The following is a 27,226-nucleotide window of genomic DNA, read 5'->3' on the forward strand; positions in this document are numbered from 1 at the left end:
CCCATTTTGCAAATTCTTGTTGTGTTAGCGGTCCCCACACCTCACTGCCATAGAGTGCAATTGGTTCAATTACTGATTTAAAAATTTGAGCCAAATGCTAATTGGGATTTCTATTTGGATTGATCTTTTAATGGCATAGAAAGCCCTTCTAGCTTTCTCTTTCAGTTCACACTCACACCCTCCCACTCTCTCTCACTCACACACTTACACTGGCTCCTTCATGTTGTAGTTGTTAGCGATGGCGCACGGTGTGGGAGCTGACCCTCACCAGAGATTTGTTTTGTGCAGAATGAAATTTGAAACCCCACTCTTTAGAAACACAATACAGGCTGTGCACAGAGAAACCTCGCAGGCTCTCCCCCTCCCCCTCCCCAGCCTCGCCCCCTCCCCGTCCCAGCCTCTCCCCCTCCCCCGACCCCCCCTCCCCGTCCCAGCCTCTCCCCCTCCCCCTCCTCCCCTTCCCCCGCTCCCTGACCCCTCCAACTCCTCCGACCCCTCCCCCTCCTCTCCCCCTCCCCCAACCCAGGCTCCCCCCTCCCAACATTAGATCTGTAAGTGCAGTAACTGTGCTGAAGCTCATTACTGAGCAGTGAGAGAGCAAAATGTAGAACGTTGCAGGCTTAAATAAAGGTTTAATTCTGGAGCTACACTGCAGAGTAACGACAACTTGGAGGGGAAAGGGAAAATTCAGAGGCAGCGTATAGCAGGACAGAGAAAAATTCCCATTGGGAACATGCACTCGAGAGGATGATTCCCAGTCCACTCACTCGTTGTCAGGGAAACGAGGGTTGTTGCTATAGACGGAATCTGTTCAGAGGCTGATGAAAGTCACTGAGTCTGGGGCCTCAGCAGAGCCCTGAGAGTGAAGCTGTTCTGAGAGACAGCGAGGGCACCATCTAGCTGGCATCTGTGAACATGGCACACAGCCATCGGCAGCGCTCGATAGCAACCATTTCAGGTACCCAGCAACATGCCTCTCTAACTGTGACAAAAGATCCAAAACAGCCAGCATGCCAACCATTCTCTCTCAGCCACGACACACGCCTTCACCCCCAGTCCGCCCTTCACTCCCAGTCCGCCCTTCACCCCCAGTCCGCCCTTCACCCCCAGTCCGCCCTTCACCCCCAGTCCGCCCTTCACCCCCAGTCCGCCCTTCACCCCCAGTCTGCCCTTCACCCCCAGTCCGCCCTTCACCCCCAGTCCGCCCTTCACCCCCAGTCCGCCCTTCACCCCCAGTCCGCCCTTCACACCCAGTCCGCCCTTCACCCCCAGTCCGCCCTTCACCCCCCAGTCCGCCCTTCACCCCCCAGTCCGCCCTTCACCCCCCAGTCCGCCCTTCACCCCCCAGTCCGCCCTTCACCCCCCAGTCCGCCCTTCACCCCCCAGTCCGCCCTTCACCCCCCAGTCCGCCCTTCACTGCCCAGTCCGCCCTTCACCCCCCAGTCCGCCCTTCACCCCCCAGTCCGCCCTTCACCCCCCAGTCCGCCCTTCACCCCCCAGTCCGCCCTTCACCCCCCAGTCCGCCCTTCACCCCCCAGTCCGCCCTTCACCCCCCAGTCCGCCCTTCACCCCCCAGTCCGCCCTTCACCCCCCAGTCCGCCCTTCACCCCCAGTCCGCCCTTCACCCCAGTCCGCCCTTCACCCCCAGTCCGCCCTTCACCCCCCAGTCCGCCATTCACACCCCAGTCCGCCCTTCACACCCCAGTCCGCCCTTCACCCCCCAGTCCGCCCTTCATCCCCAGCCTATCCTTCTCAGTAACTGGATTGCTTTACTTTGAAGCCTTACCTTGTTGCCTCCTGGCCTGGGCTGTACAATCTCCCCACTGGGCGGTCTGCTAATTCCACATCACACCTTAAACACATGCAGCTGCAATCTCGCTGAAGTGAAAAGTTTAAAAGTTAAATGATCAAACAACACCTCCGTAGTTTCAATATCACCATGCCAGGGGTTTGATAAGGTAGAGAACCTGTGATACTACGTACTTATCGCTCTAACCTCAATTTCTCTCACACGCCTGTACCTGGGGAGGTCCCTCTAACCCCTCTCTCACACTCCTGTACCTGGGGAGACCCTCTAATCCTCTCTCACACTCCTGTACCTGGGGAGGCCCCTCTAACCCCTCTCTCACACCCATATCTGGGGAGGTCCCTCTAACCCCCTCTCACACTCCTGTATCTGAGGAGGTCCCTCTAACCCCTCTCTCACACTCCTGTATCTGGGGAGGTCCCTCTAACGCCCTCTCACACCCGTATCTGGGGAGGTCCCTCTAACCCCCTCTCACACTCCTCTCCTGGGGAGACCCTCTAACCCTCTCTCACACTCCTGTACCTGGGGAGGACCCTCTAACCCCTCTCTCACACTCCTGTATCTGAGGAGGTCCCTCTAACCCCTCTCTCACACTCCTGTATCTGAGGAAGTCCCTCTAACCCCTCTCTCACACTCCTGTATCTGAGGAGGTCCCTCTAACCCCCTCTCACACCCGTATCTGGGGAGGTCCCTCAAACCCCTCTCTCACACTCCTGTATCTGAGGAGGTCCCTCTAACCCTCTCTCTTACCCGTATCTGGGGAGGTCCCTCTAACCCTCTCTCACACCCGTATCTGGGGAGGTCCCTCTAACCCTCTCTCACACCCGTATCTGGGGAGGTCCCTCTAACCCCTCTCTCACACCCGTATCTGGGGAGGTTCCTCTAACCCCTCTCTCACACTCCTGTATCTGGGGAGGTCCTTCTAACCCCTCTCTCACACCCGTATCTGGGGAGGTTCCTCTAACCCTCTCGCACACTCCTGTACCTGGGGAGGTCCCTCTAACACCTCTCTCACACTCCTGTACCTGGGGTGGCCCCTCTAACCCTCTCTCACACTCCTGTATCTGTGGAGGTCCTTCTAACCCCTCCCTCTCACTCCTGTACCTGAGGAGGTCCCTCTAACCCCTCCCTCTCACACTCCTGTATCTGTGGAGGTCCATCTAACCCCTCTCTCGCACTCCTGTACCTGGGGAGGTCCTTCTAACCTCTCCCTCTCACTCCTGTACCTGGGGAGGTCCCTCTCAGACCCGTATCTGGGGAGGTCCCTCTAACCCCTCTCTCACACCCGTATCTGGGGAGGTTCCTCTAACCCCTCTCTCACACTCCTGTATCTGAGGAGGTCCCTCTAACCCCGCCCTCTCTCACTCCTGTATCTGGGGAGGTTCCTCTAACCCCTCTCTCACACTCCTGTATCTGAGGAGGTCCCTCTAACCCCGCCCTCTCTCACTCCTGTATCTGGGGAGGTTCCTCTAACCCCTCTCTCACACTCCTGTATCTGAGGAGGTCCCTCTAACCCCTCTCTCTCACACTCCTGTATCTGAGGAGGTCCCTCTTGTTGTGTCCGTGTATAATAAGACACAGACTGCAGGAGAACAGTATAACAGGTGTTTACTCAATGTGGCTCACAGTGGAACTGATCTGTACAGATTACTACTCAGTGCTATATACAGGTGTGGTCACTGCCAGTACTGCAGTATACATGAGCTGTATAAGATAGTTCCCCTTAAAGGTATATACATTACAATTCCTCCCCTTTTAGATTAACAGTACCATAACACTCATTTAACAATTAAATATCAAACTAATTACAATTAACACTTTTAACATGCAACATTAGCTGAAAATAGTCTATTTATATATTCAGTCTTTGGGGAGGCTTCCTGATCCTTTCTGGATAGCGCCTTTCCCGAGTGTCTTGCTCTTGGTGCGGAGGCGATTCTGGCCCCCTGTCGTCGGTTGATTCATCAGCTTCCGATGCTACTGTTTCTGGGGCAGATGTGACCTGTACGTCGGGTTCATCACCAGGTACGTATGGGCGAGGCATGGGGTTGACTTGTTCCTGTGACTCTAGGATCTGGTCAGCATGGTGTCTCACGATGCTCTCCCCAATGTCCACTGTGTACATTAGTGGGCCCTGCCGTGTGCATATCTTTCCTGGCTGCCATTTTTCTGTTCGGTAGTCGCGGGCCTAGACTGGCTGCCCTACATTGAAGCTCCTTGTTGGCTTCTCATGGATGTGCTGGAATTGCTTACTCTCAACATCTCTTCGTACGTTTGGTCTGAGCAAATCCAGGCGAGATCTTAACCTTCGGTTAAAGAACATCATGGCTGGGGCCTGGTTGGTGATTGCATGTGTCGCATTCCGGTAGGCGAACAGGAAATTGTCCACCTTGTGCTGCAGCGGAATGTTGTCATTGTACATAGCCTTTATTGCCTTCTTAAAGGTTTGTACGAACCTCTCAGCCAATCCATTTGTGGCTGGATGATACGGGGCAAATGTGTAATGCCTTACCCCATTCTTTTTCAAGAACCTCCGAAACTCTTCGGACACAAACTGTGGTCCGTTGTCGGAGCAAATCTGTTCTGGCAAGCCATTCCTGGCAAAAATGGTCCGTAGGACTGCAATAGTTTTCTCCGTGGTGGTGGAGGACATTTTGATGACCTCAGGCCATTTCGAGTGCGCATCCATGGCTATTAAAAACATTGAGTCCATGAATGGACCAGCAAAATCAATATGCACCCGTTGCCATGGAGATGAGGGCCACTCCCATGGGTGTAGAGGGGCCTGTGGTGGTGCATTTTGGACTTTCTGACATCCTGAGCAGCTCTTGGTCAGGTCCTCGATTTGTTTATCGATTCCCGGCCACCACACATAAGCCCTGGCTAGGCTTTTCATTTTTACCCCTCCCAGATGACCCTCATGAAGCTCATTGAGCACTCTATCCCTTAACTTGGGTGGAATTACCACTTGGGATCCACACATCAAGGTCCCCCGGCACACTGACAGCTGTTCTCTCCTTGTCAAGAATGCTAGCAACAGTGAGTCGCCATGTGCTGGCCATCCCTTCACCATCAAATCATATACCCGAGACAGTGTCGGGTCATTTCGGGTTTCCTTTTCGATACAAGCGTTAGTTACCGGTAGGTATTCAACGATAGTCGAATGGAATATTTCGACAGGATCCACTGCTGGTGCTTCCTCCGCAGTAGGCAGTGGCAGGCGTGATAGCCCATCAGCATTTCCATGCTGTTTTGTGCCCTTATATTCAATCTCATAGAGGTGCGCCCCTAGAGAAAGTGACCATCTTTGTAGTCGTTGCGCAGTCATCACCGGAACGCCCTTCTTCGGATTAAAAATGGAGACAAGAGACTGGTGATCAGTCAGCAAGGTGAATTTCTGCCCGTGCAGATAGTGATTGAACTTTTTCAGTCCCCACACGAGGCTGAGGGCCTCCCTGTCAATCTGGGCGTAGTTACGCTCGGCTGAGGTTAGTGATCGTGATGCGAAGGCTATTGGCCTCTCTGAGCCGTCCGAGAATTTGTGCGACAGCACCGCTCCAATGCCGTAGGGTGACGCATCACATGCCAACTGAATTGGTAATGCTGGGTTGTAATGGGCCAATACCTCTTTCGATGTGATTAGTGTTTTGCTCTTCTGGAAAGCTCGTCTACATTCGTCACTCCACTTCCATGGCACCCCAGTTTGCAGTAGGGTGTTCAGTGGGTGTAGTATTGTAGACAAATTTGACAAGAACTTATGGTAGTAGTTTACCAGCCCAAGGAACGACCTCAGTTGTGACACATTTTCCGGTGCTGGAGCCTTGACTACTGCCTCAATCTTCTCTGGGGACTTATGCAACCCCTCTTTATCGATAACGTGGCCACAATACGAGATCTGTTTTCTAAAAAACTCGCATTTGGGGCGGTTAGCTCGGAGCCCATATTCCTGCAATCTAGTGAGCACCTGCTCCAGGTTGGCAAGGTGATCATTGTCATTTTCGCCCGTGACCAGGATGTCGTCCAAATAACACTGGGTCCCTGGGATCCCTTGCAGGACTTGTTCCATTGCCCTCTGCCAAATAGCCGGAGCTGATGCTAACCCGAATACCAGCCGGTTGTATTGGTAGAGACCTTTATGGGTGTTGATTGTGAGGTATTTTTTTGATGCTTCTTCTACCTCCATTTGCAGATACGCCTGGGCCAGATCAATCTTAGTGAAGTGTTTCCCTCCAGATAGCGAGGCAAAAATATCTTCAATCCGCGGAAGTGGATATTATACGGTGTGAAGGACCGGGTTCACTGTTACCTTAAAGTCCCCACAGATGCGAACCTTCCTTGGTTCCCCAGGCGTGCTGCTCAATGACTTTTTCATCACAGGGACGATGGGTGTAGCCCACTCGCTCCAGTCTACCTTGGACAGTACACCTGAACGTTCCAGACTCTCCAGCTCTGCTTCGACGGCTGGGCGGATTGCAAAAGGTCTGGCCTTAAAAAATTTTGGGCTTGCGTTTTCTTCAATTTTAATCGTCGCTGTCATGCCTTTTAGTGTTCCGAGTCCTTGCTGGAACACTTCTTTCGCGTCAGTTAGGATCTTTGACAGTCGCCCAGGTGTGACGTTGTCATCCTTTTTGTCAGCCACAGTCAGTGCCTGTATGGAATGCCAATCCAGTTGTATTTTCCGGATCCATTCACGTCCCAGTAATGGTGGTCCTCCATCTTGCAATACATACAGGTCTAGCTTTGGTGTTTCCTTACCGTTATATATAACCTTATTTTTCCTTTGGGGTAGACTTTTTGCCCCGTGTACGTCTTCAAAATAATTTTTGTGTCTCTCAAGGGTATGTGTGAGAATAGCCGCTCGTAGTCCCGTCAGTTTATGACTGTTAGGGCTGATCCTGTGTCCAATTCCATCTTTACCTGGACTCCTGCTATCTTGAGAGTGACCCAAATGGCTCGGTGATCCTCCATTGTTATCACATTATGTAGTTTCAGACAACTCAGTTCCCTGCTTTCGGAGTCGTTATCACTCTTTTGTTCATCTGAACTATTCTCCTTCATCTTATGTACCTTCTTGTACTTTCCTTTGGTAGGTTTCTTATTGCTGGTTTTCTTTCCCGACCTGCAGACTCGTGCTATGTGTCCTACTTTTCCACACTGTCTGCACACTTTGTCTTTGAACCAGCAATCATTCTGGTCGTGTGTTGTTCTGCCGCAGCAATAGCACTTCTCTGCTCCATATGACATTTCGTTTGTGCCATATTCTTGTGGTCTCTGTTGTATCTCTGCAGCGCCCCGTGCTGCTGCTTCATATGATACCGCAATGCTGAAAGCCTTTTCCAGCGTAAGGTCCTTTTCAGATAAAATCCGTTTCTGGGTTCCTTCACTTTGAAGCCCACACACAAACTTGTCCCTTAAGGTATCTGCCAGTCCCGCTCCAAACTGGCAGTGTTTCGACAGTTTGCGCAGTTCTGTTAAATAATCAGCATTGCTTTCATCCTTATGCTGGTTCCGTTTGTGAAACTTGAATCTTTCTGCTATCAGCAGCGGTGTGGGGTTTAAATGTTCTTTTAGTATCGTTACTATGTCTTCAAAACTCTTTTCCATTGGCTTCGTTGGGGTTACTAGATTTCGTAATAATCCATACGTCTTTGCACCCATTAAATTTAACAATACCGACGCTTTCTTGTCATCTGACACCTCATTTGCCTTGCAGTATACCTCTATTCGTTCGACATATCTAGTCCAACCTTCGACTTCATTGTCAAATGCGGTGATCCTGCCACTCTTCGGCATTTTGGGTGTGGTTTAAAATGGCGTCTCCCAATGGCTTAAAATGGCGTCTCCCGCGCTTTCCTTCCTCCCCCGCTGCTGCCAGCGCCGCTCCCGGCGGTTCTCGTGGCAATGGCGGCGCCCTGTAGGTTTCGCGCGGTTCTCCTGCGCTGCTGCCAACGCCGCTCTCGGCGGTCCTCGTGGCAATGGCGGCGCCTCGCGGGTTTCTGCGCGTCTCTCTCTCCCTCTCTCCGACGCTGCTCGGCCCCCGAACACCGGCTGCGCCCTGTGCGCTCTGCCCTCTCTCTCTCTCCCCCGTCGACGCTGCTCGGCCCTTTGCTGTGCCGCTCAGTCGGGCTCTAGCCCGCCGCTGTCCGGGAAAGGTCTGCGCACTACCTGTTGCCAGCCCGTTTTGCAGGACCACCTCGACTGAAAAGCCAAGCCTGGCTCTCGACAGCCTCCCCCGCAATTCTCGAGTCTCTGCTGGATGACTGGGCGGTTGCCCGTGGTCGACGCCCGAGTCTCTGGCCTTGACCTCCAATCCACTGATCTCCAGGAACGAATCCCCGGGAGGTGATGCAGAGTTGCAGGTAGGTTCGAACTTGCCTTGTCGCCAATGTTGTGTCCGTGTATAATAAGACACAGACTGCAGGAGAACGGTACAACAGGTGTTTACTCAACGTGGCTCACAGTGGAACTGATCTGTACAGATTACTACTCAGTGCTATATACAGGTGTGGTCACTGCCAGTACTGCAGTATACACGAGCTGTAAAAGATAGTTCCTCTTAAAGGTATATACATTACACCTCTAACCCCTCTCTCACACTCCTGTATCTGAGGAGGCCCCTCTAACCCCTCTCTCACACCCGTATCTGGGGAGGTCCCTCTAACCCCTCTCTCACACTCCTGTATCTGAGGAGGTCCCTCTAACCCCTCTCTCTCACACTCCTGTATCTGTGGAGGTCCCTCTAACCCCTCCCTCACACTCCTGTACCTGGGGAAGTCCCTCTAACCCCTCCCTTTCACTCCTGTATCTCTGGAAGTCCCTCTAACCCCTCTCTCACACTCCTGTATCTCTGGAAGTCCCGCTAACACCTCTCTCCCACACTCATGTATCTGAGGGGGCCCCTCTAACCCCTCTCTCACACTCCTGTATCTGTGGAGGCCCCTCTAACCCCTCTCTCTCACACTCCTGTATCTGAGTCGGCCCCTCTCTCACACTCCTGTATTTCTGGAGGTCCCTCTAACCCCTCTCTCTCACACTCCTGTATCTGAGGAGGCCCCTTTCTCACACTCCTGTATCTGAGGAGGTCCCTCTAACCCCTCTCTCACACTCTTGTACATGAGGAGGTCCCTCTAACCCTCTTTTACACTCCTGTATCTGAGGAGGCCCCTCTAAACCCTCTCTCACACTCCTGTATCTGTGGAGGCCCCTCTAACCCCTTTCTCACACTCCTGTATCTGAGGAGGTCCCTCTAATCCCTCTCTCTCACTCCTGTATATGAGGAGGCCCCTCTAACCCCTCTATCACACTCCTGTATCTGTGGAGGCCCCTCTAACCCCTCTCTCACACTCCTGTATCTGTGGAGGCCCCTCTAACCACTCTCTCACACTCCTGTATCTGTGGAGGCCCCTCTAAACCCTCTCTCACACTCCTGTATCTGTGGAGGCCCCTCTAACCCCTCTCTCACACTCCTGTATCTGTGGAGGCCCCTCTAACCCCTCTCTCACACTCCTGTATCTGTGGAGGCCCCTCTAACCCCTTTCTCACACTCCTGTATCTGTGGAGGCCCCTCTAACCCCTCTCTCACACTCCTGTATCTGTGGAGGCCCCTCTAACCCCTCTCTCACACTCCTGTATCTGTGGAGGCCCCTCTAAACCCTCTCTCACACTCCTGTATCTGTGGAGACCCCTCTAATCCCTCTCTCTCACTCCTGTATCTGTGGAGGCCCCTCTAACCCCTCTCTCACACTCCTGTATCTGTGGAGGCCCCTCTAAACCCTCTCTCACACTCCTGTATCTGTGGAGGCCCCTCTAACCCCTTTCTCACACTCCTGTATCTGTGGAGGCCCCTCTAACCCCTCTCTCACACTCCTGTATCTGTGGAGGCCCCTCTAAACCCTCTCTCACACTCCTGTATCTGTGGAGGCCCCTCTAACCCCTCTCTCACACTCCTGTATCTGTGGAGGCCCCTCTAAACCCTCTCTCACACTCCTGTATCTGTGGAGGCCCCTCTAACCCCTCTCTCACACTCCTGTATCTGTGGAGGCCCCTCTAACCCCTCTCTCACACTCCTGTATCTGTGGAGGCCCCTCTAAACCCTCTCTCACACTCCTGTATCTGTGGAGGCCCCTCTAACCCCTCTCTCACACTCCTGTATCTGTGGAGGCCCCTCTAAACCCTCTCTCACACTCCTGTATCTGTGGAGGCCCCTCTAACCCCTCTCTCACACTCCTGTATCTGTGGAGGCCCCTCTAACCCCTCTCTCACATTCCTGTATCTGTGGAGGCCCCTCTAAACCCTCTCTCACACTCCTGTATCTGTGGAGGCCCCTCTAACCCCTTTCTCACACTCCTGTATCTGAGGAGGTCCCTCTAATCCCTCTCTCTCTCACTCCTGTATCTGTGGAGGCCCCTCTAACCCCTCTTTCACACTCCTGTATCTGTGGAGGCCCCTCTAACCCCTCTCTCTCACTCCTGTATATGAGGAGGTCCCTCTAATCCTCTCGCACACTCCTGTATCTGGCAAGTCTTGAGCGTTTATGGCGGACAACTGGTTTAACCATTAATCGCCAGATCTGGCTGGACCACATCAAGCACTATTGCGTCCTGCTCTCCTCTGCCAAAATAGCCTACTATTTCAGGATCATCCTGGAATGCAGAGATAACCCCCAGCTTCTCTTCTCTTCACTACAAACCATCTTCTTAAACCCCTCTCCCCACTCCCTGTTCCCTCACCGCCAACATGTGCGAGGAGCTTTGTCACTAAGATTGAGACCATCTGTTCAGCTGCCTCTGCCACTTCCCTCCCTTCCCCTAGCCCACTGGCCCAAACTTCCCCCGAGGTTCTCCCTGCCCTAGCTGTGAACTCACATCTTGCTCCAGTTTCTCTCCTATCTCCCATCATGCCCTCTCCGAGCTCATCTTGTCCATGAGACCCACCTCCTGCTCCCTGGACCCTATTCCCACTAAACTGCTGACCACCCAATTTCTATTTCTGGCTCCCATGTTCACTGACATTGTTAACGGTTCCCTCTCCTCAGGTACTGCCCCCCTCTCCCTCAAACCTGCTGTCATCAACCCTCTCCTCAAAAAAACCTTGACCCCTCCATCCTTGCAAACTGCCGCCCCATCTCCAACCTCCCGTTCCCCTCCAAAGTCCATGAATGTGTTGTTGCCTCCCAAATCCATGCCCATCTTTCTCGCAACTTGATGCTTGAACCCCTTCAATCAAGTTTCTGCCCCTGCCACAGTACTGAAACATCCCTATCCAAGTTACAATGACAACTTATGTGACTGTGACAAAGGTAAACTATCCCTCCTCGTCCTTCTCGACCTGTCTGCAGCCTCTGATAAATGGTTGACCACTCCATCCTCCTCCAACGCCTCTCCTCTATCGACGATCTGGATGGGACATAAGAACATAAGAAATAGGATCAAAAGTAGGCCATACGGCCCCTTGAGCCTGCTCCACCATTCAATAAGATCATGGCTGATCATCGACCTCAACTCCACTTTCCTGCCCGATCCCCATATCCATTGATTACCCTGGAGTCCAAAAATTTATCAATCTCAGCAATGAATATACTCAGCATTCACAGCCCTCTGGGGCAGAGAATTCCAAAGATTCACAACCCTCTGAAATTCCTCCTTATCTCAGTCCTAAATGGCCTACCCCTTATCCTGAGACTATGCCCCCTAGTTCTAGAAACTCCAGCCAGGGGAAACAACCTCCCTGCATCGACCCTGTCAATCCCCTTCAGAATCTTGTATATTTCAATGAGATCACTTCTCATTCTTCTAAACTCCAGAGAGTATCGGCCCAATCTACACAATCTCTCATCATAGGGACTGCCCTCGTCTAGTTCTATTCTTATCGAACCAGTTGTAGTCAGAGAATGACCTGCAATGACTTCTCTTCCCGCTCCCTTATCATTACCTCTGGTGTCCCCCAAGGATCTATCCTTGGCCCCCTACTACTTCTCATCTACATGCTGCCCCTCAGTGACATCATCCCAAAAGGACGAGGCCGAGAGCGGAGTGGGAGAAAAGGGCGAGGCCGAGAGCGAAGCGAGAGAAAAGGGCGAGGCCGAGAGCGGAGTGGGAGAAAAGGGCGAGGCCGAGAGCGGAGCAGGAGATAAGGGCGAGGCCGGGAGCGGAGCGGGAGAAAAGGGTGAGGCCGAGAGTGGAGCGGGAGATAAGGGCGAGGCTGAGAGCGGAAGAAAAGGGCGAGGCCGAGAGCGGAGCGGGAGAAAAGGGCGAGGCCGAGAGTGGAGCGGGAAAAAAGGGTGAGGCCGAGAGTGGAGCGGGGGAAAAGGGCGAGGCCGAGAGCGGAGCTGGAGAAAAGGGCGAGGCCGAGAGTGGAGCGGGAAAAAAGGGTGAGGCCGAGAGTGGAGCGGGAGAAAAGGGCGAGGCCGGGAGCGGAGCGGGAGAAAATGGCGAGGCCGAGAGCGGAGCGGGGGAAAAGGGCGAGGCCGAGAGCGGAGCGGGAGAAAAGGGCGAGGCCGAGAGCGGAGCGGGAGAAAACGGCGAGGCCGGGAGCGGAGCGGGAGAAAAGGGCGAGGCCGGGAGCGGAGCGGAGCGGGAGAAAAGGGCGAGGCCGAGAGCAGAGCGGGAGAAAAGGGCGAGGCCGGGAGCGGGAGAAAAGGGCGAGGCCGGGAGCGGAGCGGGAGAAAAGGGCGAGGCCGGGAGCGGAGCGGGAGAAAAGGGCGAGGCCGAGAGTGGAGCGGGAGAAAAGGGCGAGGCCGAGAGTGGGAGAAAAGGGCGAGGCCGAGAGTGGGAGAAAAGGGCGAGGCCGAGAGCGGGAGAAAAGGGCGAGGCCGGGAGCGGAGCGGGAGAAAAGGGCGAGGCCGAGAGTGGGAGAAAAGGGCGAGGCCGAGAGCGGGAGAAAATGACGAGGCCGGGAGCGGAGCGGGAGAAAAGGGCGAGGCCGGGAGCGGGAGAAAAGGGCGAGGCCGAGAGCGGAGCGGGAGAAAAGGGCGAGGCCGGGAGCGGGAGAAAAGGGCGAGGCCGAGAGCGGAGCGGGAGAAAAGGGCGAGGCCGAGAGCGGAGCGGGAGAAAAGGACGAGGCCGGGAGCGGAGCGGGAGAAAAGGGCGAGGCCGAGAGCGGAGCGGGAGAAAAGGGCGAGGCCGGGAGCGGAGCGGGAGAAAAGGACGAGGCCGGGAGCGGAGCGGGAGAAAAGGGCGAGGCAGAGAGCGGAGCGGGAGAAAAGGGCGAGGCCGAGAGCGGAGCGGGAGAAAAGGGCGAGGCCGGGAGCGGAGCGGGAGAAAAGGGCGAGGCCGGGAGCGGAGCTGGAGAAAAGGGCGAGGCCGAGAGCGGAGCGGGAGAAAAGGGCGAGGCCGAGAGCGGAGCGGGAGAAAAGGGCGAGGCCGAGAGCGGAGCGGGAGAAAAGGGCGAGGCCGAGAGCGGAGCGGGAGAAGAGGGTGAGGCCGGGAGCGGAGCGGGAGAAAAGGGCGAGGCCGAGAGCGGAGCGGGAGAAAAGGGCGAGGCCGAGAGCGCAGCGGGAGAAAAGGGCGAGGCCGAGAGCGGAGCGGGAGAAAAGGGCGAGGCCGAGAGCGGAGCGGGAGAAAAGGGCGAGGCCGAGAGCGGAGCGGGAGAAAAGGGCGAGGCCGAGAGCGGAGCGGGAGAAAAGGGCGAGGCCGAGAGCGGAGCGGGAGAAAAGGGCGAGGTCGAGAGCGGAGCGGGAGAAAAGGGCGAGGCCGAGAGTGGGAGCGGAGCGGGAGAAAAGGGCGAGGCCGAGAGCGGAGCGGGAGAAAAGGGCGAGGCCGAGAGCGGAGCGGGAGAAAAGGGCGAGGCTGAGAGCGGAGCGGGAGAAAAGGGCGAGGCCGAGAGTGGGAGAAAAGGGCGAGGCAGGGAGCGGAGCGGGAGAAAAGGAATCCCAACATGACGCCACTGCACAAAGATGGCCGGCGGGGGTATTTTAGAGGCAAATATTTAATTTAATCTACCTATAACTTGAGATAGCTCAAGAATATAGTTAAAAAAAATACAATTGGCATAGGGACCAACAGATTAAATGCTTGGCCGAAAGAGTGGTGTGGGAGGCAGGGGTTTCGCTTCATGGGCCACTCGCACCAGTACTGGGGAAAGAGGGAACTGTTTTGTTGAGTAGGGCTCCACTTAAACCGGGCTGGGACCAGTGTCCTGGCGAATCAAATAGCTAGCAGAAAGAAAGAAAAACTTGCATTTATATAGCGCCTTTCACAACCACCCGACGTCTCTAGGCATGCTACAGTCAATGAAGTACTTTTGAAGTGTAGTCACGGTTGTCTTGTGGGAAACGCAGCAGCCAATTTGCGCACAGCAAGCTCCCACAAACAGCAATGTGATAATGACCAGGTAATCTGTTTTTGTTATGTTGGTTGAGGGATAAATATTGTCCAGGACACTGGGGATAACTCCCCTGCTCTTCTTCGAAATAGTGCCATGGGATCTTTTACGTCCACCTGAGTAGACAGACGGTGCCTCGGTTTAACATCTCATCCGAAAGACAACACCTCCAACAGTAGACAGACGGGGCCTCGGTTTAACATCTCATCCGAAAGACAGCACCTCCAACAGTGCAGCGCTCCCTCAGCACTGCACTGGAGTGTCAGCCTAGCTTTATGTGCTCAAAACTCTGGAGTGGGACTTGAACACACAACTTTCTGACTCAGAGGTGCGAGTGGTACCCACTGAGTCAATGTTAATGCATACTATTTTAAACTAATCAAAGGTGGGGTAGGAGGATTCAGGAAAGGATAAATTCAAAAGCAGTAAGAGAAAAGTCAAGGCTGTAGAGCAGAGTAGTGATTTGGGTAAAGATAAACAGAGTGGGTCAGAAAGTGACAGAAAGCTTAACAAAGGTCATCGGGCATTAGAGACTCAAGTGACATCAAGCAAAAATATAAAAATGTTAAAGCTAAATGTATGAAGCATTCACAACAAAATAGGTGAATTAATAGCACAGATAGAAATAAATAGGTTTGATCTAATAGCCATTACGGAGACATGGTTGCAGAGTGACCAAGGTTGGCAACTAAATATTCCAAGATACTTGACTTTTAGAAGAGCTAGGCAAAATGGAAAAGGAGAGGGGGTAATAAAGGATGGAATAATCACAGTAGAGAGAAAGGATCTTAGCCCAGAAAATCAAGATGAGGAATCAGTTTGGATGGAGCTAATAAACAAGGGGCAGAAAACATTGGTGGGAGTTGTTTATAGGCCCCCTAATAGTAGTTGTAGTGTCGGGCAGAGTATAAATCAGGAAATTAGAGGGGCATGTAACAAGGGTAATACAGTAATCATGGTGGACTTTAATTTACATATAGACTGGGCAAACCAAATTTGCAGTAATAGTGTGGAGGATGAGTTCAGGGAATGCATTCAAGATAGTTTTCTGGATTAGTAGGTCGAGGAACCAACTAGGGAACAGGCTATTTTAGATCTAGTATTGTGCAATGAGAAATTAATAACCTTGTAGAAAAGGAGCATCTGGGGAAGAGTGATCATAATATGATAGAATTTTATGTTGTGTTTGAGAGTGATTTAGTCAAGTCCAAAACTAGGGTCTTAAATCTGAACAAAGCAAACTAAGTGGGTATGAGAGGTGAGTTAGCTAAGGTAGATTGGGAAACTAGATTAAAAGATATGACGGTAGATAAGCAAACATTTAAAGAAATAATTCAAAATTCACAATGAATATACATTCCTTTAAGGAACAAAATCCCCACGGGAAACATGGTCCAACTGTGGCTAAGAAGAGAAATTAAAGATAGTATTAGATTAAAGGAAGAGGGTTATAATATTGCCAAAAAGAATAGTAAGCCTGAGGATTGAGAGGATTTTAGAATTCAGCAAAGGATAACCAAGAAATTGATAAAGAGAGAGAAAAGAGAATATGAGAGTAAACTAGCAAGAGACATAAAAACAGATTGTAAAAGCTTCTATAGGCATGTAAAAAGGAAGTGATTAGTGAAAGTAAATGTGGGCCCCTTACCGGCAGAGACAGGAGAAATTATAATAGGGAATAAGGAAATGGCAGAGAAATTAAACAAATACTTTGTATCTGTCTTCATGGAAGAAGACACAAAAAACATTCTGGAAATAGTGGGCAACCAAGGGTCCAGCGAGAATAAGGAACTTAAAGAAATTAGTGAAGAAATTGTGCCAGAGAAATTAATGGGACTAAAAGCAGAAAAATCCACTGGACCTGATGGCCTACATCCTAGGGTTTTGAAAGAGGTGGCTATAGAGATAGTGGATGCATTGGTTGTCATTTTCCAAAATTCCATAGATTCACAGAATCACAGAATCACAGAAACCCCACAGTGCAGATAGAGGCCATTTCGGCCCATCGAGCCTGCACCGACACATATCCCACCCGATCCCCGTAACCCCTACACCAACACATATCCCACCCTATCCCCGTAACCCCACGTATTTAATCCCCCTAACACTAAGGGTCAATTTATCATAGCCAATCAACCTAACCCGCACATCAGGAACGGTTCCTGCGGATTGGAAGGTAGCAAATTAACCCCACTATTCAAGAAAGGAGGTAGAGAGAAAATGGGGAACTGCAGACCAGTTAGCCTGACATCAGTAGTAGGGAAAATGCTAGAATCTTTTATTAGGGACATGGTAACAGGGCATTTAGAAAATCAAAATATGATTGGGCAAAGTCAACATAGATTTATGAAAGGGAAATTGTGTTTGACAAATTTTGAGGTTGTAACTAGCAGGGTAGATAAGGAGGAACCAGTGGATGTGGTGTATTTGGAATTTCAGAAAGTATTTGATAAGGTTTAGAAGAATGAGAGGTGATCTCATTGAAACATACAAAATTACAAAACATACGAGGTTATTACAAAATATAAAGGCTCATGGGATTGAGGGTAATATACTAGCATGGGCTGAGGATTGGTTAACAGACAGAAAACAGAGAGCAGGGATAAACGGGTCATTTTCTGGTTGGCAGGCTGAAACTAGTGGGGTACTGCAAAGATCAGTGCTTGGGCCTCAGCTATTCACAATCTACATCAATGACCTAGATAAATGGACCGAGTGTAATGTATCCAAGTGTGCTGATGTTACAAAGCTAGGTGGGAAAATAAGTTGTGAGGAGGACGCAAAGAGGCCGCAAAGGGATATGGACAAGTTAATTGAGTGGGCAAGAACATGGGAGATAGAATATAATGTGGAGAAATATGAAGGTATTCACTTTGTTAGGAAAAATAGAAAAGCAGAATATTTTTTAAATTGTGAGAGACTGGGAAATGTTGGTGTTCAGAGGGACCTGGGTGTCCTTGTACACGAATCATAGGAAGTTAACATGCAGGTACAGCAAGCAATTAGGAAAGCAAATGGTGTGTTAGCCTTTATTACAAGAGGATTTGAGTATAAGAGTAAAGATGTCTTACTGCAATTATATAGGGCCTTGGTGAGACCACACCTGGAGTACTGTTTTACACTGTTTTACTGTCCTTGCCTAAGGAAGGATATACTTGCCAGAGGGAGCGCAACGAAGGTTCACTAGACTGATTCCTGGGATGGGGGGTTTGTCCTATGAGGAGAGGTTGAATAGATTAGGCCTATATTCTCTAGAGTTTAGAAGAATGAGAGGTGATCTCATTGAAACATACAAAATTCTCACAGGGCTTGATAGGGTAGATGCAGGGAGGATGTTTCCCATGGCTGGGGAGTCTAGAACCAGGGGTCACAGTCTCAGAATAAGGGATTGGAAATTTAGGACTGAGATGAGAAATTTCTTCATTCAGAGTTGTGAATCTTTGGAATTCTCTACCCCAGAGGGCTGCGGATGCTCAGTCGTTGAGACAGAGATCGATAGATTTTTGGATATTAAGAGAATCAAGGGATATGGAGATAGGGTGGGAAAGTGGAGTTGAGGTAGAAGATCAGCCACGATCATATTGAATGGTGGAGCTGGTTCAAAGGGCTCCTATTTCTTATGTTCTGATGAAAACACAATGTCAGGTTCCACATGTATGTTGATGACATCCAGTTCTAGTTCACCACCATCTGGCTTGACCACCCCACTCTCTGAATTGTCACACTGCTTGTCCGAGATCCAGTGCTGGATGAGCAGAAGTTTACTCCAATTAAAGATTGGGAATACCGAAGCCATTGTCTTCGGTCCCCGCCACAAACTCCGTTCCCTAGCCACTGACTCCATCCTTCTCCCTGACAACTGTCTGTGGCTGAACCGGAATGTTCGCAACCTTGGTGTCATATTTGACCCGAGATGAGCTTCCAATCACATATCCTTCCATCACGAATTCCGTCTACTTCTGCCTCCATCACATTGACCATCTCCGCCCGTGCCTCAGCCGATCTGCTGCTGAAACCCTCATCCACGCCTTTGTTATGTCTAGACTCGACTATTCCAATGTTCTCTTGACCGGCCTCCAATCCTCCACCCTACATAAACTTGAGCTCATCCAAAACTCTGCTGCTCGTGTCCTAACTCGCACCAAGTCCCGTTCACCCATCACCCCTGTGCTCACTGCCCCGTGTCCTAACTCGCACCAAGTCCCGTTCACCCATCACCCCTGTGCTCACTGCCCCGTGTCCTAACTCGCACCAAGTCCCGTTCACCCATCACCCCTGTGCTCACTGCCCCGTGTCCTAACTCGCACCAAGTCCCGTTCACCCATCACCCCTGTGCTCGCTGCCCCGTGTCCTAACTCGCACCAAGTCCCGTTCACCCATCACCCCTGTGCTCGCTGCCCCGTGTCCTAACTCGCACCAAGTCCCGTTCACCCATCACCCCTGTGCTCGCTGCCCCGTGTCCTAACTCGCACCAAGTCCCGTTCACCCATCACCCCTGTGCTCACTGCCCCGTGTCCTAACTCGCACCAAGTCCCGTTCACCCATCACCCCTGTGCTCACTGCCCCGTGTCCTAACTCGCACCAAGTCTCGTTCACCCATCACCCCTGTGCTCACTGCCCCGTGTCCTAACTCGCACCAAGTCCCGTTCACCCATCACCCCTGTGCTCACTGCCCCGTGTCCTAACTCGCACCAAGTCTCGTTCACCCATCACCCCTGTGCTCACTGCCCCGTGTCCTAACTCGCACCAAGTCCCGTTCACCCATCACCCCTGTGCTCACTGCCCCGTGTCCTAACTCGCACCAAGTCCCGTTCACCCATCACCCCTGTGCTCACTGCCCCGTGTCCTAACTCGCACCAAGTCCCGTTCACCCATCACCCCTGTGCTCGCTGCCCCGTGTCCTAACTCGCACCAAGTCCCGTTCACCCATCACCCCTGTGCTCACTGCCCCGTGTCCTAACTCGCACCAAGTCCCGTTCACCCATCACCCCTGTGCTCACTGCCCCGTGTCCTGACTCGCACCAAGTCCCGTTCACCCATCACCCCTGTGCTCACTGCCCCGTGTCCTAACTCGCACCAAGTCCCGTTCACCCATCACCCCTGTGCTCACTGCCCCGTGTCCTAACTCGCACCAAGTCCCGTTCACCCATCACCCCTGTGCTCACTGCCCCGTGTCCTAACTCGCACCAAGTCTCGTTCACCCATCACCCCTGTGCTCACTGCCCCGTGTCCTAACTCGCACCAAGTCCCGTTCACCCATCACCCCTGTGCTCACTGCCCCGTGTCCTAACTCGCACCAAGTCCCGTTCACCCATCACCCCTGTGCTCACTGCCCCGTGTCCTAACTCGCACCAAGTCCCGTTCACCCATCACCCCTGTGCTCACTGCCCCGTGTCCTAACTCGCACCAAGTCTCGTTCACCCATCACCCCTGTGCTCACTGCCCCGTGTCCTAACTCGCACCAAGTCTCGTTCACCCATCACCCCTGTGCTCACTGCCCCGTGTCCTAACTCGCACCAAGTCTCGTTCACCCATCACCCCTGTGCTCACTGCCCCGTGTCCTAACTCGCACCAAGTCTCGTTCACCCATCACCCCTGTGCTCACTGCCCCGTGTCCTAACTCGCACCAAGTCTCGTTCACCCATCACCCCTGTGCTCACTGCCCCGTGTCCTAACTCGCACCAAGTCTCGTTCACCCATCACCCCTGTGCTCACTGCGCCGTGTCCTAACTCGCACCAAGTCTCGTTCACCCATCACCCCTGTGCTCGCTGACCTAAATTGTCTCCCAATTGGCGAGGTCTCAATTTTAAAATTCTCATCCTTGTTTTCAAATCCCATCATATCCTTGCCCCCGCCCTATTTCTGTAACCTCCTCCAACACTAGAAACCTCCGAGAACGCTACGCTCTTCCAATTCTAGCCTCTTGTGTATATCTGCCTCTCTTTGACCCACCATTGGTGGCTGTGTCTTCAGCCGTCTAGGCCCTAAATTTTGTTAATCCCTCTGTTACCTTTCCACATCCTTGTGCTCCTTTAAAGTCTTCATTAAATCCTGCCGCTTTTACCAAACTTCTGGCACCCCTCCGAAAATCTCCATTACTCAGTGTCCACATATGACTGACTGATCTTCTCTGACTTTTGTCAATACAGGCTGTGGATTTTTTACAGTCAAATAATTCCCCGACAACTCCTGAAAAAAAGCAAGGTGCTGTTAATCTCTCTCTTCCCTCACTCCCTGTGTTAATCTCTCTCTTCCCTCACTCCCTGTGTTAATCTCTCTCTTCCCTCACTCTGTGTTAATCTCTCTCTGACCCTCACTCTCTGCGTTAATCTCTCTCTTCCCTCACTCCCTGTGTTAATCTCTCTCTTCCCTCACTCCCTGTGTTAATCTCTCTCTTCCCTCACTCCCTGTGTTAATCTCTCTCTTCCCTCACTCTGTGTTAATCTCTCTCTGACCCTCACTCTCTGCGTTAATCTCTCTCTTCCCTCACTCCCTGTGTTAATCTCTCTCTGACCCTCACTCTCTGTGTTAATCTCTCTCTTCCCTCACTCTGTGTTAATCTCTCTCTGACCCTCACTCCCTGTGTTAATCTCTCTCTTCCCTCACTCCCTCTGTTAATCTCTCTCTGACCCTCACTCCCTGTGTTAATCTCTCTCTGAACCTCACTCCCTGTGTTAATCGCTCTCTGACTCTCAGTCCCTGTGTTAATCTCTCTCTGACACTCACTCTCTGTGTTAATCTCTCTCTGACCCTCACTCCCTGTGTTAATCTCACTCTGACCCTCACTCTCTGTGTTAATCTCACTCTGACCCTCACTCTCTGTGTTAATCTCTCTCTGACCCTCACTCTCTGTGTTAATCTCTCTCTGACCCTCACTCCCTGTGTTAATCTCTCTCTGACCCTCACTCCCTGTGTTAATCTCTCTCTGACCCTCACTCCCTGTGTTACTCTCTCTCTGACCCTCACTCCCTGTGTTAATCTCTCTCTGACCCTCACTCCCTGTGTTAATCTCTCTCTGACTCTCACTCCCTGTGTTAATCTCTCTCTGACCCTCACTACCTGTGTTAATCTCTCTCTGACCCTCACTCCCTGTGTTAATCTCTCTCTGACCCTCACTCCCTGTGTTAATCTCTCTCTGACCCTCACTCCCTGTGTTAATCTCTCTCTGACCCTCACTCCCTGTGTTAATCTCTCTCTGACCCTCACTCCCTGTGCTAATCTCTCTCTGACCCTCACTCCCTGTGTTAATCTCTCTCTGACCCTCACTCTCTGTGTTAATCTCTCTCTGACCCTCACTCCCTGTGTTAATCTCTCTCTGACCCTCACTCCCTGTGTTAATCTCTCTCTGACCCTCACTCCCTGTGTTAATCTCTCTCTGACCCTCACTCCCTGTGTTAATCTCTCTCTGACCCTCACTCTCTGTGTTAATCTCTCTCTGACCCTCACTCCCTGTGTTAATCTCTCTCTGACCCTCACTCCCTGTGTTAATCTCTCTCTGACCCTCACTCTCTGTGTTAATTTCTTTCTTCCCTCACTCCCTGTGTTAATCTCTCTCTGACCCTCACTCTCTGTGTTAATCTCTCTCTGACCCTCACTCCCTGTGTTAATCTCTTTCTTCCCTCACTCCCTGTGTTAATCGCTCTCTGACCCTCACTCCCTGTGTTAATCTCTCTCTGACCCTCACTCTCTGTGTTAATCTCTCTCTGACCCTCACTCTCTGTGTTAATCTCTTTCTTCCCTCACTCCCTGTGTTAATCTCTCTCTGATCCTCACTCCCTGTGTTAATCTCCCTCTGACCCTCACTCCCTGTGCTAATCCCTCTCTGACACTCACTCCCTGTGTTAATCTCTCTCTGACCCTCACTCCCTGTGTTAATCTCTCTCTGACCCTCACTCCCTGTGTTAATCTCTCTCTGACCCTCACTCCCTGTGTTAATCTCTCTCTGACCCTCACTCCCTGTGTTAATCTCTCTCTGACCCTCACTCCCTGTGTTAATCTCTCTCTGACCCTCACTCCCTGTGTTAATCTCTCTCTGACCCTCACTCCCTGTGTTAATCTCTCTCTGACCCTCAATCCCTGTGTTAATCTCTCTCTGTCCCTCACTCCCTGTGTTAATCTCTCTCTGACCCTCAATCCCTGTGTTAATCTCTCTCTGACCCTCACTCCCTGTGTTAATCTCTCTCTGACCCTCACTCCCTGTGTTAATCTCTCTCTGACCCTCACTCCCTGTGTTAATCTCTCTCTGACCCTCACTCCCTGTGTTAATCTCTCTCTGACCCTCACTCCCGTGTTAATCTCTCTCTGACCCTCACTCCCTGTGTTAATCTCTCTCTGACCCTCACTCCCTGTGTTAATCTCTCTCTGACCCTCACTCTCTGTGTTAATCTCTCTCTGACCCTCACTCCCTGTGTTAATATCTCTCTGACCCTCACTCTCTGTGTTAATCTCTCTCTGACCCTCACTCCCTGTGTTAATCTCTCTCTGACCCTCACTGCCTGTGTTAATCTCTCTCTGACCCTCACTCCCTGTGTTAATCTCTCTCTGACCCTCACTCCCTGTGTTAATCTCTCTCTGACCCTCACTCCCTGTGTTAATCTCTCTCTGACCCTCACTCCCTGTGTTAATCTCTCTCTGACCCTCACTCCGTGTTAATCTCTCTCTGACCCTCGCACCCTCTGTTAATCTCTCTCTGACCCTCACTCCCTGTGTTAAACTCTCTCTGACCCTCACTCCCTGTGTTAATCTCTCTCTGACCCTCACTCCCTGTGTTAATCTCTCTCTGACCCTCACTCCCTGTGTTAATCTCTCTCTGACCCTCACTCCCTGTGTTAATCTCTCTCTGACCCTCAATCCCTGTGTTAATCTCTCTCTGACCCTCACTCCCTGTGTTAATCTCTCTCTGACCCTCACTCCCTGTGTTAATCTCTCTCTGACCCTCACTCCCTGTGTTAATCTCTCTCTGACCCTCACTCTGTGTTAATCTCTCTCTGACCCTCACTCCCTGTGTTAATCTCTCTCTGACCCTCACTCCCTGTGTTAATCTCTCTCTGACCCTCACTCCCTGTGTTAATCTCTCTCTGACCCTCACTCTGTGTTAATCTCTCTCTGACCCTCACTCCCTGTGTTAATCTCTCTCTGACCCTCACTCCCTGTGTTAATCTCTCTCTGACCCTCACTCTCTGTGTTAATCTCTCTCTGACCCTCACTCCCTGTGTTAATCTCTCTCTGACCCTCACTCCCTGTGTTAACCTCTCTCTGACCCTCACTCTGTGTTAATCTCTCTCTGACCCTCACTGTCTGTGTTAATCTCTCTCTGACCCTCACTCCCTGTGTTAATCTCTCTCTGACCCTCACTCCCTGTGTTAATCTCTCTCTGACCCTCACTCTGTGTTAATCTCTCTCTGACCCTCACTCCCTGTGTTAATCTCTCTCTGACCCTCACTCCCTGTGTTAATCTCTCTCTGACCCTCACTCCCTGTGTTAATCTCTCTCTGACCCTCACTCCCTGTGTTAATCTCTCTCTGACCCTCACTCTCTGTGTTAATCTCTCTCTGACCCTCACTCCCTGTGTTAATCTCTCTCTGACCCTCACTCTGTGTTAATCTCTCTCTGACCCTCACTCCCTCTGTTAATCTCTCTCTGACCCTCACTCCCTGTGTTAATCTCTCTCTGACCCTCACTCCCTGTGTTAATCTCTCTCTGACCCTCACTCCCTCTGTTAATCTCTCTCTGACCCTCACTCCCTGTGTTAATCTCTCTCTGACCCTCACTCCCTGTGTTAATCTCTCTCTGAACATCACTCCCTGTGTTAATCTCTCTCTGACCCTCACTCCCTGTGTTAATCTCTCTCTGACCCTCACTCCCTGTGTTAATCTCTCTCTGACCCTCACTCTGTGTTAATCTCTCTCTGACCCTCACTCCCTGTGTTAATCTCTCTCTGACCCTCACTCTGTGTTAATCTCTCTCTGACCCTCACTCCCTCTGTTAATCTCTCTCTGACCCTCACTCCCTGTGTTAATCTCTCTCTGACCCTCACTCCCTGTGTTAATCTCTCTCTGACCCTCACTCCCTCTGTTAATCTCTCTCTGACCCTCACTCCCTGTGTTAATCTCTCTCTGACCCTCACTCCCTGTGTTAATCTCTCTCTGAACATCACTCCCTGTGTTAATCTCTCTCTGACCCTCACTCCCTGTGTTAATCTCTCTCTGACCCTCACTCTCTGTGTTAATCTCTCTCTGACCCTCACTCTCTGTGTTAATCTCTCTCTGACCCTCACTCTCTGTGTTAATCTCTCTCTGACCCTCACTCTCTGTGTTAATCTCTCTCTGACCCTCACTCCCTGTGTTAATCTCTCTCTGACCCTCACTCTCTGTGTTAATCTCTCTCTGACCCTCACTCTGTGTTACTCTCTCTCTGACCCTCACTCCCTGTGTTAATCTCTCTCTGACCCTCACTCTCTGTGTTAATCTCTCTCTGACCCTCACTCTGTGTTAATCTCTCTCTGACCCTCACTCTGTGTTACTCTCTCTCTGACCCTCACTCCCTGTGTTAATCTCTCTCTGACCCTCACTCTCTGTGTTAATCTCTCTCTGACCCTCACTCTCTGTGTTAATCTCTCTCTGACACTCACTCCCTGTGTTAATCTCTCTCTGACTCTCACTCCCTGTGTTAATCTCTCTCTGACCCTCACTCCCTGTGTTAATCTCTCTCTGACCCTCACTCTCTGTGTTTATCTCTCTCTGACTCTCACTCCCTGTGTTAATCTCTCTCTGACCCTCACTCCCTGTGTTAATCTCTCTCTGACCCTCACTCCCTGTGTTAATCTCTCTCTGACCCTCACTCCCTGTGTTACTCTCTCTCTGACCCTCACTCCCTGTGTTACTCCCAGGATAGTTCGCCTGGTTGTCGTCCTGAGAGACTGGGCCCACAAAAGTCTCCGGGAGCAGGAGCAGCGACCAGACTCGTTTCTGGAGAGGTTCCGAGGTCCTGAGCTGCTGCCTGTGGCCAGCAGATTGAGCAACACCCCAGACCAGGAGCAGGGACAAAGAGGAAAGACCAAGTAAGTCTTGCTGTGTAAAGCTGCATAATAATGTTATTGAATGTAGATCTCCTGTTGTGTCATTGAACTGCTGTGAGAGGTCTTACACTGGTTGGGATGTACACATTCTCAGCGAGAACCAGACATAAGTTAGTGGAAGAGAGTCATTGGCCATCCCTCTGGGGTTCACAGAGGGACAGAACACTGTCTTTATATATCTGAGTGAGAATACACTGACTGTGTTTATATATCTGTGAGTGAGAATACACTGACTGTGTTTATATATCTGTGAGTGAGAATACACTGACTGTGTTTATATATCTGTGAGTGAGAATACACTGACTATGTGTTTATATATCTGTGAGTGAGAATACACTGACTGTGTTTATATATCTGTGAGTGAGAATACACTGACTGTGTGTTTATATACCTGAGTGAGAATACACTGACTGTATGTTTATATATCTGTGAGTGAGAATACACTGTGTTTATATATTTGTGAGTGAGAATACACTGACTGTGTGTTTATATATCTGTGAGTGAGAATACACTGATGTGTGTTTATATATCTGTGAGTGAGAATACACTGATGTGTGTTTATATATGTGTGAGTGAGAATACACTGACTGTGTTTATATATCTGTGAGTGAGAATACACTGACTGTATTTATATATCGGTGAGTGAGAATACACTGACTGTCTGTTTATATATCTGTGAGTGAGAATACACTGACTGTGTTTATATATCGGTGAGTGAGAATACACTGACTGTATTTATATATCTGAGTGACAATACACTGACTGTATTTAAATATCTGTGAGTGAGAATACACTGACTGTGTGTTTATATATCTGTGAGTGAGAATACACTGACTGTGTTTATATATCTGTGAGTGAGAATACACTGACTGTGTGTTTATATATCTGTGAGTGAGAATACACTGACTGTGTTTATATATCTGTGAGTGAGAATACACTGACTGTGTGTTTATATATGTGTGAGTGAGAATACACTGACTGTGTTTATATATCGGTGAGTGAGAATACACTGACTGTATTTATATATCGGTGAGTGAGAATACACTGACTGTATTTATATATCGGTGAGTGAGAATACACTGGCTGTGTTTATATATCTGTGAGTGAGAATACACTGACTGTGTTTATATATCTGTTAGTGAGAATACACTGACTGTGTGTTTGTGATGAAATATGCCGTTCATCAGGCACTGTATTCCCTGTGTTTAGTTTAGTTTCAGTTTCATTTCCTTACCTATATTGTATTGTGTGTAGGGCTGCGCCCATACCTGGCCCCTACTCAATCAAGCCCCAGCGTGTCTCACAGCAGTACAGCAGATCTCTGGATGAGAGACACTTCTCCAATGTGTATTACTTTCTGAGTTAATATAAGCCTTGCTTTGCTCCGTTAACGTCGAGTCTCGGATTAATTGAGGCACATCAGTGTTTATATACCTGTGAGTGAGAATACACTGACTGTGTTTATATATCTGTGAGTGAGAATACACTGACATTGTATTCATATACCTGTGAATGAGAATACACTGACAGTGTTTATTTATCTGTGAGTCAGAATAAACTGACTGTCTATTTATATATCTGTGAGTGAGAATACACTGACTGTGTGTTTATATATCTGTGAGTGAGAATACACTGACTGTGTGTTTATATATCTGTGAGTGAGAATACACTGACTGTGTGTTTATATATCTGTGAGTGAGAATACACTGACTGTGTGTTTATATATCTGTGAGTGAGAATACACTGACTGTGTGTTTATATATCTGTGAGTGAGAATGCACTGACTGTGTGTTTATATATCTGTGAGTGAGAATACACTGACTGTGTGTTTATATATCTGAGTGAGAATACACTGACTGTCTATTTATATATCTGTGAGTGAGAATACACTGACTGTGTGTTTATATATCTATGAGTGAGAGCACACTGGCAATGTATATATATATCTGTGAACGAGAATACAGATTGTGTGTTTATATATCTGTGAGTGAGAATACACTGACTGTGTTTATATATCTGA

General features: G+C 50.5%; 1 protein-coding gene across 1 annotated transcript in view; it reads left to right on the forward strand.

Annotated features, from left to right (window-relative positions):
- The window catches only part of LOC147124863 (cyclic nucleotide-gated channel alpha-2-like), a 163,187-nt gene that overhangs the window by 11,980 nt on the left and 123,981 nt on the right, over positions 1 to 27,226 (forward strand). The window contains exon 2 of the mRNA XM_085986757.1: positions 25,018 to 25,188. Coding sequence (XP_085842883.1) covers positions 25,018 to 25,188 — 171 coding nt within the window. The remainder of the gene's footprint in view (positions 1 to 25,017; positions 25,189 to 27,226) is intronic.

The sequence above is a fragment of the Somniosus microcephalus genome, chromosome 1 (assembly GCF_052327205.1).
Source record: "Somniosus microcephalus isolate GS21.2 chromosome 1, FLI_Smic_1.0, whole genome shotgun sequence".
NCBI classification, from domain to species: Eukaryota; Metazoa; Chordata; class Chondrichthyes; order Squaliformes; family Somniosidae; genus Somniosus; species Somniosus microcephalus.